The 16,369-nt window shown below is 48.6% G+C and overlaps 3 protein-coding genes across 3 annotated transcripts; 2 read left to right on the top strand and 1 right to left on the bottom strand.

The window, feature by feature from the left end:
• The first annotated feature begins 2,268 nt into the window (after positions 1 to 2,268).
• Positions 2,269 to 3,535, top strand: LOC124676992 (protein QUIRKY-like). Its single transcript, XM_047213001.1, has one exon. The coding sequence runs from the start codon at positions 2,348 to 2,350 to the stop codon at positions 3,065 to 3,067; it is 720 nt and encodes a 239-aa protein (XP_047068957.1). The 5' UTR covers positions 2,269 to 2,347; the 3' UTR covers positions 3,068 to 3,535.
• Positions 3,536 to 5,081: 1,546 nt separating this feature from the next.
• Positions 5,082 to 8,646, top strand: LOC124676991 (protein QUIRKY-like). The gene has a single exon (XM_047213000.1). The coding sequence runs from the start codon at positions 5,307 to 5,309 to the stop codon at positions 8,415 to 8,417; it is 3,111 nt and encodes a 1,036-aa protein (XP_047068956.1). The 5' UTR covers positions 5,082 to 5,306; the 3' UTR covers positions 8,418 to 8,646.
• A 301-nt stretch (positions 8,647 to 8,947) lies between these two features.
• LOC124675532 (proline--tRNA ligase, chloroplastic/mitochondrial-like) lies at positions 8,948 to 14,559 on the bottom strand. The gene is made up of 11 exons (XM_047211614.1): positions 14,218 to 14,559; positions 13,475 to 13,531; positions 12,885 to 12,995; positions 12,649 to 12,735; positions 12,449 to 12,562; positions 12,127 to 12,333; positions 11,765 to 11,902; positions 10,024 to 10,185; positions 9,657 to 9,856; positions 9,402 to 9,485; positions 8,948 to 9,315 (listed from the first exon to the last, which is right to left on the bottom strand). Exons 1-11 carry the CDS (start codon positions 14,545 to 14,547, stop codon positions 9,174 to 9,176), a joined length of 1,632 nt encoding a protein of 543 aa, XP_047067570.1. The 5' UTR covers positions 14,548 to 14,559; the 3' UTR covers positions 8,948 to 9,173.
• Between the last annotated feature and the right edge of the window lie 1,810 nt (positions 14,560 to 16,369).

Here is a 16,369-nt window from a genome sequence, read left to right as displayed (position 1 = left end):
CTAAAGGAGATATAAACTCTTTATTGGAAAGTTCGATAGCTATACTTGTCTCTTCCGATCTCCGCGCTGCCACCTCGGTTTTGTCAGCAACTCCCGCTCGGCCGCCGCCGTCCTCTGCGCTCCTCTTCTCCGGCCCGGCCGGCAAGGTGAGCAATGTTGTTTTTTCTTTTGATTTTTTTAGTTGTTTTTATTTTATTTCAATGTTGCAAATGGATTTTTAGGGTTAGGGTTAGGTTAGGTTAGGAATATATAAATTTTAGGGTTAGGGTTATATAAATTTTAGGAATATATATGTAGGGTTAGGGTTAGATTAGGAATATATAAATTTTATATATAGTTATTTGGAATATATATATATATGTTAGCGTTAGGGTTATAGTTGTAATTTTATTTGGAATATTTGTTAGTTTTATTTGGAATATATGTTAGGGTTAGGGTTATAGTTGTAATTTTATTTGGAATATTTGTTAGTTTTATTTGGAATAAATTTATTTGAAATATATAAATTTTATATATAGTTATTTTGAATATTTATTAGTTTTATTTGGAATATATTTGTTAGTTCTAACTCATTAACTATATAGTTAGTCTATTTTGTTAGTTATATATAGTTGTTATAGGTATATTTCTAATTTTATTAGTTAAATTTATGTCATCTTTTTCATAGTTACGATGTCGACGCCCCACCCGCATCGTCGACTTGGACTGGGTCGTGGCACCATTGAGGAGCAGATGACCGGCGATGTTCGGGACTGGGCTCCGCTGGGCTGGCACTAGGAGGTGTTACCTTCCGGGGTGCGCAGCTTGGTGAGGAATCCGGGTCCCGTCGTCGACCCGGATCTTCTTTGGTGGCGGTCGCGTGGGCCACGATCGGTGCGGAGGGAGCCGGCCCCCGAGGAGGAGTTACATCGCCGTATCAGAGAGGAGGACGAGCACGTTCGTCGTTACATACATGTGTTAGACACCATGTATAGGAGCGGATGGGCGGTTATGCATGGATCTCATGTTAGCTATGATCCGGTTGTTGTTCCGTATCTTTGGTTGACCACCGCCCGCGGCTCAGCACCCGGTCGACGTTGAGAGGAGTCTTGTAGCGATGTATTAGGGTTAAATAAAAAATGGACCCGAGCTATATGTGTAACTCCAATCTTTGATCATGTTTTCAGCACTATCCTTAATTACTGCTTCGTTGTGTTTATAGTATTACAATAACTTGTAAGTCTTTGCAGAAACTATGAAACACGGCAGAGATCTAGAAAAGGAATACATCGTCGAGGATATTATCCATGATGATGAAGATACCACCTCGCTTTATCTAACCACCTTCTTTACATTATTAGATCGAACGGCTGCGGGACGGTCTTCTAGCAACCGAGCGTATAGCAGCAATTCAAGAAGAATTGGCGGGACTCTTACTTGACCAAGTCAGAGATCCCAACGGAGAATACCATCAGCGGCAAATCGATTTTGGAAAACTATGATCCATAGAAATTATATTGTACACATATATGCATGAAAACGTGTGTACCGTACCATTATGTAATATGTTCGGCCAAGCATGACGAAAAAGGTCACTTTGTTCTATATATTCATAATGATGTTTTTGTGTAATATAATGGTTTTCTATATGTGTGCATTAACTTGTTTCAAATGGGATGTGGCGGCAAACTCTATCGCGGCAGCGTTTTGGTGCACTTCCCTGCCGCGGTAGAGTCTGCCGCGGCAGGGAAGCGCACCAAAACACTGACGCGGCAGAAACATTTAGCACCGCTTCGTGTTACGAACCGGTGCTAAAGGTCCTCCGTCCGGGCGCTCGGCAGCCAGCCACGTGGTGCCCGACACAACCGGTGCTAAAGGGGGGGAGCTTTAGCACCGGATGTTTTACACCGGTCGGGCAATCGGTGCTAAAGCCCCTTACAAACCAGTGGTATAGCCCCGTTTTTCACTAATGTATGAACCAGGTCCATAGAATTACTTTCCCATGGATGCCACCAGATTGTCGGATCAAACACAATATATTGCATGATCTTTTTAAATGCACATGTACTCAACCCCATAATAATATGTGCAAATTGGTTCCAACAGCATAAAATCGTTGCCCATTTTCCCGCAGATAATATACTCCACTTTTATTTGGGAAACACTATGCTCCACTTTTCAACAGAAATAAGGTGCTTGCGCATGAAGATAAGCACCTTCATTCCAATACCCTACACGGCTCTATTTAGTCTTCCACTCTCAGTAACTGACGCGCTCGATACGCACAACCCCATGCCTCCTGAGCTAGACTAGACGACTTTGATTCGATCCATACGATCGATCGCCGGCACGGCCGCGCGCATGCTGGATGGCGACGGTGAGGAAGCTGGTGGTGGAGGTGGTGGAGGCGCGGAACCTGCTGCCCAAGGACGGGACGGGGACGTCCAGCCCGTACGCGCGCGCCGACTTCGACGGGCAGCGCCGCAAGACGCGCACCGTGCCGCGGGACCTCAACCCGGCATGGAGCGAGCCGCTCGAGTTCAACTTCTCGGGCCCCGGATCCGGCGGCGTCGACCCCTTCGCCGGCGAGCCGCTCGAGATCGCCGTGTTCCACGACGTGCGCATGGGGCCCAGCCGCCGCAACAACTTCCTCGGACGCGTCCGCCTCGACGCGCGCCAGTTCGTGCGCAAGGGCGAGGAGGCGCTCATCTACTTCCCGCTCGAGAAGAAGAGCTTCTTTTGCAGGGTCCGCGGCGACATCGGCCTCAAGGTCTACTACCTCGACGAGCCCCTCGCGCCGCCGGAGCCTGAACCGACTACCAACGATCCTCCTGCAGCCGAGGCAGAGGCGGCCAAAGATGTGCCGGCGCCTGCGGACCCACCTCCGGTGCAGACAGAGGAGCCGAGCCCACCGGCAGAGGTGCCAGCAGCAGAGGCAGGAGGAGCACCACAGGGAGCTGGTGACGAAGCCAGCACAGAGAAGCCACCGGAAGCTGGCACGGCAGCGCCGACTCCGGCCACGGAAGATGCACCTGTAATGAGTTCGGAAGCGGTGCCAGCTGCGGACGGAGCGGCGTCCGAGAGTTAACACTCAAGAAGGCAAGCGTCTGCTATGAGCATGTGAGAGATTCAACTAAGGAAGTGATGTACTATGATCGTTAATGTTAATATATCTGTTATGTTCAAAAAAAAACTAAGGAAGTGAAGAAAAGTGAGCAAAAGTTTATAGCCTGAGAAAAAGTGAGCACAACTAAGAAACAAGGGGCAGAGAATTAAATATCCCAATAAAAATAGTAAAGTAAAAAAGCAAAAAACTATTTTCGGAGAAAGCCCGCTCATTTATGCATGAAAAAAAAAGACAATATTGGGTGTTCACTTATGTGAGTCAAGTGTTCCCGAGAGCGACATGAATTTTAAGCATATGATTCTCATATGAATATAACGAGCATTTTGTCAAGTTTGATTCCTATATTGGACGGAGCCTAAGATAGGTGCAACCATATACATGGGAAAATACACACCTAGTGATTGATCCTAAGAATATTTTCATGAGGAAGCAAAGAATGTATTAAGACAAAAGTCCAACCACCGCTTAAATTTTTAGGTTCTCCGATAAATAAAATCCCTATTGCAAGTCCAAGACTTGGGTGATTCATTTGTGTCACTTCACACCCCTCTTCTTTTCGCTACTCTAAGGTGCAGTTCTTTGAGTCCATGAAGGTGAAGTACTATGCATTCAACGTTTTCATAATACCATCATGGAACCACATCAAATAAATAAACCTGACCAAATACTTGACTCATATTATACAAAAATCATGGATATGACATTCTATGCCGTTAGGAACATAGGGAACTACTCAAAACTCTTAAACATGGTCATTATGAGTGGCATAATGAGTACAAAACAATCTGAAAATATATCTTCACCATCAAACAATCTCAAACAACCAAGTACAATGATGCACTAGATATTACTAAGACGATCCGAGGTTTCAATCTACCCAAACTGAGAGGGGGTGATGTTGATCTCGGAGATGTGATGGTGCTACTAGATATTACAAAGACGGTCCAAGGTTTCGGTCTACCCAAATTGAGAGGGGGTGACGTTGATCTCGGAGATGTGATGGTGCTCAAGATGAAGATGATGGAGATGTTGACGATGAGACTCCCCCTATGCCAAGAAGTAGTTGGTGGTAATGATGATGACTTCGATTTACCCTCCACGGTGGTCATGGAGCGGCAGAATATGCTCTCTCCGGGGAAGAAGAGGACTTTTGCCTCCGCCACCACCTATGAAAATCGTTAATTATGGCATAACTTTTTCTACGCGACGGAGACTGTCGTAAAAAGGAGAGGGCAAGGAGGTGCACAAGCGGGAAGTTGGCCCCCATGATGCAGCCAGCATGGTGGGCCCTACTTTGGTCCTTGTGGCCCTCTCATTGTCACTCCGAAGCTCGCGGCCTTGCTTCTGATGAAAAACTGACGTAATATTTTTCCTTTAATTAATTGAGCTATGTCAGGTCCCGAGAACACAGGACGCTCTCATTTCCCCTTCCTCTCTCTCTCTCCTCCCTCTCAACTGTGAGAGCATCCGAACTGTCTCGAGCCTCTCTCCCCCTCCTCTTCGGCGACTCTACCGGCCGGAGATGACAGGGGAGAGGGGCTCGGCCTCCTCTGTACAGTTCTAGGGTTAGGTTTCTAGATTTTACTCATGTGGAGACTGGCGAGATGCCATGGGGGTTTCAGCTGCAGAGGTGTTCGAGCTCCTCTTGGCGGCGTTTGGTGGCCCAGATTCTGGGATCAAACACGATATATTACTCCCTTCGATCCATATTAGTTGTCACTAATATAGGTGTATCCAGATATATTTTAGTTATAGGTACATCCATACTAGTGAAAAGTTCGATCCATATATTTTTAAATGCACATGTACTCAATCCAATAATAACATGTGCAGATTGGTTCCTATAGCATATAAAATCGTTGCCCATTTTCCTACAGATAATATTCAACTTTTATTTGGGAACACTATGCTCCACTTTTCAATATAAATAAGGTGCTTGCTCATGAAGATAAGCACCTTCACTCCAATACCCTACACGGCTATACTCATTTTCCTTTTCACACTTAATTAAGCAGACAAACAATTCCTCCTAATCATTTTGTAGTTTGACACCGCGTGCCATGCAATTCTCAAGCTCAAGCTCTATTTATAGTCCTCCACCCTCAGTCACTGACACGCTCGATACGCACAATTCCATGCCTCCTGAGCTAGACTAGACGAATCCATCGATCGATCGCCGGCACGGCCGCGCGCATGCTGGATGGCGACGGTGAGGAAGCTGGTGGTGGAGGTGGTGGAGGCGCGGAACCTGCTGCCCAAGGACGGGACGGGGACGTCCAGCCCGTACGCTCGCGCCGACTTCGACGGGCAGCGCCGCAAGACGCGCACCGTGCCGCGGGACCTCAACCCGGCGTGGAACGAGCCGCTCGAGTTCAACTTCCCGGGCCCCGGATCCGGCGGCGTCGACCCCGTCGCCGGCGAGCCGCTCGAGATCTCCGTGTTCCACGACGTGCGCGTGGGGCCAAGCCGCCGGAACAACTTCCTCGGCCGCGTCCGCCTCGACGCGCGCCAGTTCGTGCGCAAGGGCGAGGAGGCGCTCATCTACTTCCCGCTCGAGAAGAAGAGCTTCTTCAGCTGGGTCCGCGGCGACATCGGCCTCAAGGTCTACTACCTCGACGAGCCCCTCGCGCCGCCGGAGCCTGAACCGACTGCCAACTATCCTCCTGCAGCCGAGGCAGAGGCGGCGAAAGATGTGCCGGCGCCCGCGGACCCACCGCCGGTGCAGACAGAGGAGCCGAGCCCACCGGCGGAGATGCCAGCAGCAGAGGCAGCACAAGGAGCACCACAGGGAGCTGGTGACGAAGCCAACACAGAGATGCCACCGGAAGCTGCCACGGCAACGCCGACTCCGGCGACGGAGGATGCACCTGTAATGAGTTCGGAAGCGGTGCCAGCTGCGGACGGAGCGGCGTCGGAGAAGCCGCCGGAAGAAGAGGCCCCGGCGCCTCCACCGATCCCGACGCCAATGCCAAGGCAGGTGCCGGTGCCGCCGCGTGCAGCTCCGCCACCACCGGATGTGCCGATGGAGCGATCCAAGCACGACCTGGTGGACAAGATGCCGTTCTTGTTTGTCAGGGTGGTCCGCGCGAGGGGGCTGCCGGCGAGGGCGCAGCCGCACGTGCGCGTGGCAGCCGGCGGCCGCCACGCGTCTACCAGGGAGGCGCGCCGGGGCGCCTTCTTCGAGTGGGACCAGACCTTCGCCTTCGCGCGCGACCCGAGCATCGACTCGCCGGGCCCTACGCTGGAGGTCTCCGTGTGGGACCTCCCGCCAGACGCCGACGTCTCCGTCGCCGACGACCGCAGCTTCCTTGGTGGCCTCTGCTTCGACACCGCCGACGTACACGCGCGAGACCCGCCCGACGGGCCACTCGCCACGCAGTGGTACAGGCTGGAAGGCGGGCGCCGCCTCGCCGGCGCTGATCTGATGGTTGCCACGTGGGCTGGCACACAGGCCGACGAGGCCTTCGCCGAGGCGTGGAAGGCGGACTCCCCGGCGGCGACGTCGTCTTCAGCTGCCGCCGCTTCGCGCGCAAAGGTGTACGTCTCGCCCAAGCTCTGGCTCCTGCGCATGACGGTCATCGAGGCGCAGGACACGCTCACGGCAGCGCCGCCCCGTGATGCCGGCATCGCGGTGCGCGGGACCCTGGGCTTCCAGACGCTTAAGACCCGCACCACGGTGGTCAACCGCAACGGCGGGCCGGCGTGGAACGAGGACCTGGTGTTCGTGGCCGCCGAGCCGTTCATCGACGACGACTGTTTCGTCATCTCCCTCGAGGTGCGACACGGCAAGGAGGCCTTCCCCGTGGGCTCGGCCAGCATCTCGCTCGCGACCATCGAGCGGCGCGTCGACGACCGGAAGGTGGCGTCCAAGTGGCTGGATCTGCTTCCGTCCGACGAAGCCATGAGGAAAGTGGGCAAGAGGGCGGCCATGCACATGCACGGCGGACGGCTGCACGTGCGCGTGTGCCTCGACGGTGGCTACCACGTCGCCGACGAGCCGCCGTACGCGAGCAGCGACTTCAGGCCGTCGGCGCGGCAGCTGTGGCGCCCGCCCGTCGGTGTCCTGGAGCTTGGCATCGTGGGGTGCAAGGGCCTCCTGCCGATGCGCACAGCCGAAGGCAAGGGGTGCACGGACGCCTACGCCGTGGCGAAGTACGGCCCCAAGTGGGCGCGCACACGAACCATCTCCGACAGCTTCGATCCGGCGTGGAACGAGCAGTACACGTGGCCCGTGTACGACCCCTGCACCGTGCTCACCGTCGGCGTCTTCGACGACCCTCTGCCGTCGCCACCGCCGGACGGCGGGAAGGACGCGGCGTGCTCGCGGCCGATGGGGAAGGTGAGGATACGGCTGTCCACGCTGGAGAACGGCCGCGTGTACCGAGGCATGTACCCGCTGATCTTGATGCTGCCCACCGGCGCGAAGAGGATGGGCGACGTCGAGCTGGCCGTCCGCTTCGCCACGTCCGGGACGGCGCTTGACGTGCTCCACATGTACGGCCAGCCGTCCCTGCCGGCGATGCACCACCTGCAGCCTATCCCGGCCATGAGCCGCGAGACACTGCGGCTGGCCGCTGCGCGCATCTCGGCGGCACACCTGGCGCGTGCCGAGCCGCCGCTGCGGCGGGAAGTGTCGACGTGGATGCTGGACGCGGCGGAGCCCCGCGGGTTCAGCATGCGGAAGCTGCGCGCCAACTGGAACCGCGCCGTGGCGGCGCTCTCGTGGGTGGCCGACGCGGCGCGGTGGGCGGAGGACACCCGGTCGTGGCGGAACCCCACGGCGACGATGATGGCCCACGCCGTGCTCGTGCTCCTCGCGTGGCACCCGGACCTCGTCGTGCCGACGCTCACGCTCCACGTTGCTGCCGTCGGCGTGTGGAAGTACCGGCGCAGGCCGCGCGCCCCGGCGCCGCACCCGTGCGTGCGCGCGTCCATGGCGGAGACGCCGGACAGGGAGGAGCTGGATGAGGAGTTCGACACGATACCGAGCGCGAGGCCGCCTGAGGTTGTCCGCGCGCGGTACGACCGCGCCAGGATGGTCGGCGCGCGGCTGCAGGCCATGGTCGGCGACGTGGCGACGCAGGCGGAGAGACTGCAGGCGCTAGTGTCGTGGCGAGACCCGCGGGCAACCGGGATGTTCGTGGTGCTCTGCGTCGTCGTTGCCATGGTGCTGTACATGGTGCCCATGAAGGTGGTGGCCGTGGTCGCCGGGTTCTACTACCTCCGGCATCCCATGTTCCGGGACCGGATGCCGGCACCGGTGATCAATTTCTTCCGGCGGCTGCCTTCTATGTCTGAACGTATCATGTAGGATGGATCCCACGAACAGTGTCAGTGCGGCATGAGTCTGGTCATGGATACTGTCAGTGTCAGGGCAGGCGCCATGGACTGCAGCTCCGAGTTTGCATATTGTCGTAGCAATTTCTAATTTTTACGCTAGAACAATAAAATTTGTTACTACTACAGTATCGTTTAGTATGAAACACATGTCAGCCTCGCTTCAAGCCAGTTGTGATGATTCTATTTAAATTACGGTTCATCTTGCAGTGCCCCTAACTTCTCTCCAAACGAATGATCTTTGTTACTACTAGTCTACTACAGTATCGTTTAGTCTGAGATATCACCTTAGGATTATTCCTTAGCAGCATCATTGATTCTGGATAACTTTTCTTAGCGTATAATTTTGGATAACTATGTTCGAAAATACTCCTACATCATTGAAACACATGTCAGCCTCGCTTCAAGCCACTTCGATGATTGTATTTAAAGTTTTGGTTCTCTAAACTAATGATCTTTTAATGAAAATTTCTGTCAGGAAATAATACGTTTGGAAAAACAGGGTATCCAAAATTGGCAAGTAACTTTGGTTATGCAATGGCACTCTTGTGTTTTGTTAAGATGGGACTACAATCATCACACAAAATATAATCTAGCTGGTCACGAATTTACACGTAAAATATCAGCAGTGTGAGCATTTGGTTGACCAGTAAATGCCGCAGAGAAACTGTGGAAATAACAAAACAAAATCTGCAAACTAACTGTTTTTATCTGGTAGCACAGAGATGACCTAATATGACTTGGCAAAAATGGCAACTTCATCAGCTGGATTGCCAGTCATGAAGCATTTCTTCTCACCCTCTGGCTGCTCGAACGGGAAGCACCTGATGGTAGCACTAGTCTCTTCTTTCACCTTAAGCTCATCAGCGTCGCTTAAGTTTACAACAAACCGATCAGATTACAAAAAGGAAAATTAATGTTGAGCAAGTAATACAAAGTTTTCCAAACTTGACTTTACCTAGCTGACCACGGACCTCTTGCCCATTTTCCTTCGGCGATGGCCTCCTTCAGTTCTCCATATGAGCTTACATCAACTATGTTACTGCAGGGATTAAAAGGGATCATCTTGGTTAAGAAGAAAAGAACCCTTGAAAGAATCCATATGTTGGAGACAAGCACATAATTTCAAGCTTTTAACATTAAACAGTGAACACGCCTATGGAGAAAGGGTGGTACATGAATACAGAAAGCAGAAAATTGGACATAAGAATACCTATCACGAAATTCGATGGCCTTCTGTAAAAGGGATGCCTGAATTTCCTCTAGACGGCCTTTTATATGGTCCACCAATGTTGATGGTTCCATAGATACTCCAAACTCCTTTCCTTGCTTTCCAGGGACATCTCGCCTAGAAATCACGACACTCCTGTTTTTTACATCACGGGGACCTAGTTCAATTCTCATAGGCACACCCTGTTAAAACAATGGAAAACGAATATGTCAACATCAAGCCTGTATAGAAACATGAAGGGAAAGTAACTGGAGCAAGGTATGTTACTAATGTAAAATGAAGACTCAGATACAGAAAATTAATCATTTCATCTTAATTAAGCTGGTCATTATGGTAAAGTGATTATTACTTTCATCTCATAGAAGTTAAACTTCCACCCGGGGGTTCGCAGCTCCGAGGCATCCACTTTGACTCTAATGCCTGCTTCCTTGAGAGTGTTTTCAACTGAAGCTACAGCTTCCATAACCACACCTTTCTCCTCACCCTTTTTCCAAATAGGCACTATTACCACCTGCATTAAACAAAAAATATCGTTAAATCCTACTGTCAAGTGAATCAGTTTGGATGCTGACAGCAGATAACACTAAACAAAATTCTGCAGAGAAAAGGACATAAAACTTTAATTGACATGTTTGTGAAAAACTGAATGTAGTTCCTCTGTTCGTAAGCACATGTTTAAAAAAACATTGACCAACGGGGGATCCCCTTGGCTATACGTTGTTAGATAGCTGAGACCTCTCGAGCGATTTTTTCACGCGGATAGCACCCCATTTAGTCCGAGCGCTTCACCTGCGACTCAAACCAGGGAGGGCCGCCTCAAACAGCCTGAGCCCTTCTAGCCACCACCAGCGCTTGGTTCTCTTCGTAAGTACATGTTCTGGACATTCTCTAATATGCAACTTCCTATGTTAGTTTAAAATAAAAACTACAATATTATAAGAATATCTTTAGTGTTATGAGGGAGATCTCGGGAACACCCAGCGTTCAAGGAATTGTGAAATTCCTTCATCTCACTGAGATCATCAACACCCAAGTTCTGCTGTCCCAAGAGGAGGATCAAATCATTGGAGGCTGTCAGCGTCGGGCAACACATGGCGAAATCAGCATACTTAACCCTGTTTGCAGCATGGCTGACTCACCACTGTGGATATCGATTTGGAGAGGGTGGGGCGACTTTGAAGTGTAAAATCTTGCGGCGAGCAATTGTTGCTGGACTGACCCTCGTCTCGAATGACGTCCGCAGAACCAGCGTGTCTGCGCATTGTGTGATCTGGAGCATGAGACTATGTTCCACCTTCTCTCGCCAGGTATGGCACCAGATGCTCGCCAATTTCTCCCTGCAGGTCATCTGCTCCCCAGCCTACAGATGTCTTTGCTGACTGCTTCAAGACCACAGCTGATCATGCCTGCGCCGAAAAGCTGAAGGGAGCCATGTCTCTTATAATCCTCACAATGTGATGCCTCTGGAACCAGCGCAATGACTGCACCTTTCAACAATGCGAACCCAAAGCTGCTGTTATTTGGTTGACGATATTATGCAAAGCTCGGCTGCAGATGGTTGCCGGCCTGAAGGCTATCAGGAAAATGTCGCTGCACGCCCGACCCCTTGATGCCACGCTGAAGACTGGCTAGCTAGGTGTACAGTTTCAGTTTCTCTGTTGTTAGCTTTTTCTTCAGTTTTGCCGTTTCTTTTGGCTAGCCTAGGACACCCCCCTTTGTTTTGTTTTCTTTCTTTTTCGTTCTTGGTTGTTGGCTTTGTGTCATCTTGATGTTTCTTCTAATAGAACACACGCATTTGGGTGCGTGTTCGAGGAAAAAAAGAACGTCTTTATGACGAATCTAGTGACACTATTCTCACATAACCAAACTGATCATATATGTTATCAGTCAAAGATTGAAAGGTTTGGCGGCACACTTGTCAGGCATCATCTATTTCAGAACAGAGCTAATGCATTTCTTCCAAATTTTCACAGGGATGCAGTATTAGTGAGTAAATACAAGAAAGAGGATCAGAGGAAGGAAAAGAATTAAGACAGGTAGATGGGCCTGAGCTATGTGCACAAAGATGTGAGTAATAAGTGGGAAAAGACCTGAATGGGTGCAATCCTTGGTGGAAGCATTAGACCAGCGTCATCACCGTGGGTCATGATAATCCCACCAACGAACCGAGTACTGATAGCCCAAGAAGTCTGCCAAACGTGTTCAAGTTGACCACTTTCGTCCATAAACTGCAGCAAATGGGGAAAATCAAAATCATGGCTGTAACTAAAGCAATATAATAATTCAGCAGACAAGAAACAATGAAGGTGACTCCAAATGCAAATCTGAAAGGATTTCAATAGGAACTTCTAATAGCAGCAACAACATGCAAATCCATGTTACATAACTGATCGAGTACAAGCAGCGTGCAAGGAGCCAAGAAACTGGAGACAGTTGGTAAACAAACAGCAACCTGTGTTTCAAAGGCACGGGAGAAGTTCTGCCCAAGGTTGTGACTAGTTCCAGCTTGTAAGGCCTTCTTGTCACCCATCATAGCTTCTATAGTGTAGGTCCGATCAGCACCAGCAAATGTCTCCCGTTTTGATTTCCTGCCCGGAATAACTGGGATAGCAGCATGCTCATACGAAAATTTAGTGTATACATTGATCATCTGCATGGCCTGCAGAGTGATAAGAAATGGAGCCGCATTAGAACATTTCATTCTTTCAGATCTGTGCTGTTACATAAATGGTACTGAAAAATTAAGTGCATGAGCAAAAAGAAGTTGCACAAACCTCCTTCTCAGCCTCTTCAAGGGTGGCATGGGCTGTATGACCTTCTTGCCATAAGAATTCAAGAGTTCTGATGAATGGCTTAGTCCTCATTTCCCATCTTGTAACATTAGCCCACTAGAATAATAAGAAATGTTTAGTACATTGATTTTTTTTCAAGATAATTTACGGGCCTGTTGATCCAAGTCTGGCAATGAAGTTACCTGATTAATCATGAGAGGAAGATCACGATAGCTCTGAATCCATTTAGTGAACATGTGATTTACGATGGTTTCACTTGTTGGTCTTACCTACAAAGCCCTCAAGAATGGAAGTGCAAAAGGTTCAGCTTTAGAGACAATCCACTAATAGAAGCATCGATCATATATTCATAACCATTTTGCCTACTGCATATTGTGGGCCTATGTGCAAAAGTCACAAGACTAGAGCAATGCATTACCACAAGCTTTTCTTCCAGTTCCTTTCCTCCTCCGATGGTAACTACTGCAAGCTCTGGACTAAACCCTTCAACATGACTGGCCTCCTTCTCTATAAATGAGTACGGTATGAACTGGTACACCAAAATAGGGTCACGGATAAGAAACCACAGATAGAGGGATGGCAAGAACAAAATATAGTTTGAATAAAAACGAGACAAGCTCTGCGTGAAGAAATGATCACAATAAATGTACAAAAAGTTTGGTAAAACAGACTAGCAATAAGATAATGAATATGGATCCTCATAATACTCTCTCCATTCCTAGATATAAGCCATATAGTTTCTGGCACGGAAATTAAAGAATGCGAATTTCGGAAAAAATACACCATGTTTGGGTAGGATTAACCCTAGGCAATTAACATGAGCTAATAGAAAACTTTTCATAAGATAAGAAACGTAATCTAATTTCTAAAAATATTGTCCTTACAAGTGGTGCCACGCAATACACCTTATATTCTGGACTTTTTCTCAAAAACTATATGGCTTATATCTAAGAATGGAGGGAGTATGTTTTTAACAGGGACATAAGATGGGGATTATGACGTGCGTACCTGAGGGAAGTACATGTTGCTGTGCCCTGTCTCCTTGAACTTCACATTCAAATAATCCTACAATGACAAATAAAATAGCAAACATATTCAATTTCATACCTTGCACCAAAGAAAAGACTTCAAAATGTGAATACAACAAGAATACAAATTATACCGAAATAATATAGGTACAAACTTCCCAATTAAAACAATAAATTCTAGCTTCTTAGCTTAATAAAAGTAGCCGGTACACTTGAGGATCTGAAGAACCCTAACTTTAAAAAATGTGAATATAACAAGAGTGCAAAATAAACTAAAATAATATAGGTACAAACTTGCCAATTTAAACAATAAATTCTAGCTTCTTAGCTTAAAAATAGTAGCCGGTACACTTAATGGTTTGAAGAACCCCAAACTTCACATTCGATGCAATCATGCAAAGCTACGAAGTTCACACCAAAGAGTATAAAGGTGCTGCAAGAACTGATAACAAATTACTCCAGACAAATATTCCATGGACGCACAAGCAAAGATTTTATTAAAAAAAATGCTAATTAAGTCATGCCAGGAAGTGTGAACTAGAAGCCTACGAATGGAATCAACAGCAGGTCCAAGAGGCAAAGGAAGCGCTGCCATTTTCACAACTTGCAGGCCACTGCCGTTTTCTGTTTACAGCAGCAATGCTAAATTCAACCCAGCAAGCACAGACATTATTAACGCTCGCCGCGCGCAGTGTAGTAAGGAGGACATGAGCACCAACGAACCTGGATGGCCTCCCAGATGGCGTAGCCGTAGGGGCGGATGACCATGGTGCCCCGCACTGGGCCGTAGTCGGCGAGCTCGGCCGCGGCGATGACGTCCGTGTACCAGGCGTTGAAGTCCGTGGACCGCGGCGTCACCTGCCCCTCCCTGTCGCCCCCGCGGGTCTCCGTCCGAGCGGGCGCCGCCGCGGAGGCGCCCGTGGTCGTGGCGGCGGCGCAGAACCTTGCCGCTGGCGCCGCGTGGAGGCAGCGGCCACGGTGGCGGAGTAGGGCCGCCGGCCTGGCCGCCGCCGGCGCGAGCAGCCGCGAAGGGAGGCGCAGCAGCGACGCCATCGGAGGGGATGACTGGTTGGATTGGGATGTGTGCTGGGGGCACGAATGGTTCCGCTATACTATCATTAACGGGCTGGGCTTGGTTGGGCTCTAACTGGGGATTCATATGGGCTTTTTAGTTAGGGCTTTGAGGCCCGGAATTGGACGAGGAAATCTACTCGCCCTTTTCCAGTCCAGCAGACTGGCCCTTCTCCCTCCTCAAAGAAAATAGCAGACTGAATCCCGCGGGTAGGTGGCAAAAAGGGAGCGGCTAACCATCGCCCATTACCGATGGTTTAGACTGCTTATAGTGGAAGTAATTTAGGTAGTAATATCACATATTTTAAGATATTTTGGTGATATGGCATAGCAATAAATTAAGAAAGAGAGAGAGGTGGTAACTAGCTATGTTACCATAACATCACACACCCCAAGATAAAATGAGTCTACAAACTAATAAATGAGACTTTGCATGATACCATTTCTAAGTTACTTTCCACTATGAAGGTAGTAACATGAACTAGTAACTTATGCATGGCACCACCTTATGTTACTCCCCACTATGAGCAGCCTTATAACCATTGCTAAGGGGAAATCGTTAATGGATCTGATCCATTAGTTTAAAATTTCCTAAATTCAAAATTTCTTTAGATTTAAAATTTGCTCAGAATTAAAATTTTCTCATATTCGAAAACTTCTTAGATTTTAAATTTGCCCAGATTTAAAATTTGCTTAGATTTAAAAATTGCCCAGATTCGAAATTTGCTCAGATTAAAATTTTGCTTACTTTAAAATTTGTTCGAATTTGAAATTTTCTTGACTTTAAAATTTGTTAAAAAGAAAAAACAGAAAAAAGAAAAATCGAAAGAAAACCGAAACCCAAGAAAAACCAGAAAAAAATCGACAAAAACCAGAAAAACCCGAGGCCTACTGGCTCCCTGCCTATTGATGGGCCGTGGTCCAAACTCTCTCCACAGGTGAAACCATGCGAGTGATGGTTTGTACACATCACCCGCGGGTGATGAATAGGATTTCGCGGCAAAAATTCACTATGGATTACTGTGGTCCATTACGATCTTGTGTTATCAATATCTCTAGTCACCCATACAAGAGCTTGTTGTAGTGTTTAATTTTATTCATACAAACGACCAATAATTGTCATCATCACTGTGTTATCAGCATCTCCTGGAGAAGGCATCGTATCACATAGCAACAAAACATGTTTTTTATCATCACCCTGGCAGTTCAATGCAGAGAACAACAGTGAACCATTAAGCGTCACAACAAGAGGGAAGAGACTCCATGATCCACTGATAATGTTAATAATACAATAATACAGCTGAGCTCAGCACAGCAAGAACTTAATATGAGAAAGGGTGGAAATTTATTAGCATGCATTATCTGATGAAAAGGCACATCTATATATAAGCTATTGCCAACTATACATAGTATGAAAATTGTTTCATGCATAAACCCTCAGCAATGCACATTTGACAACCTTATTACTTGATTGCAACTTGACATCTCTTACCATGGGTAGATCGCTCAGCTGGAGCTTTTGTCGCTTTCTTTTGACCTTTTCGCCATTCCGTTGCTCCTTTGAACTTGTCTTTCTCTTTGTCATCTGACTGTATTGACCTATGTTTTCAAGAAAATTTTGCACAAGGGAATCAATACAGGATAAGGTGGTAATCCATTGAAATTGTTGCCTATGAGATCGCCCATTATTAGTTCTTTCATACCAGATCCATATTTGACGAATTATTTTTAACTGGACCACAAAAGGATATCAGGTAAGGGCATCTTCAGCGGCGTGTCGCATTTTACTGTCCGCTAGCGTCCG

Source organism: Lolium rigidum, chromosome 7, assembly GCF_022539505.1.
Source record: "Lolium rigidum isolate FL_2022 chromosome 7, APGP_CSIRO_Lrig_0.1, whole genome shotgun sequence".
In the NCBI taxonomy this organism is placed as follows: Eukaryota; Viridiplantae; Streptophyta; class Magnoliopsida; order Poales; family Poaceae; genus Lolium; species Lolium rigidum.
Note: the sequence above shows the minus strand (reverse complement) of the source record. Positions and strands in the feature narration are given on the sequence as shown.

What these genes read in the sequence shown, in the direction of transcription:
- LOC124676992 (XM_047213001.1), top strand. Translation starts at nt 2,348, where the DNA reads ATGGCGACGGTGAGGAAGCTGGTGGTGGAGGTGGTGGAGGCGCGGAAC.
- LOC124676991 (XM_047213000.1), top strand. Translation starts at nt 5,307, where the DNA reads ATGGCGACGGTGAGGAAGCTGGTGGTGGAGGTGGTGGAGGCGCGGAAC.
- LOC124675532 (XM_047211614.1), bottom strand. Translation starts at nt 14,547, where the DNA reads ATGGCGTCGCTGCTGCGCCTCCCTTCGCGGCTGCTCGCGCCGGCGGCG. An exon ending in TTGAAGAGGCTGAGAAGGAG is followed by an intron (nt 12,334 to 12,448) that starts GTTTGTGCAACT and finishes ATCACTCTGCAG; the next exon opens with GCCATGCAGATGATCAATGT. An exon ending in AGAGGTCCGTGGTCAGCTAG is followed by an intron (nt 9,316 to 9,401) that starts GTAAAGTCAAGT and finishes TGTAAACTTAAG; the next exon opens with CGACGCTGATGAGCTTAAGG.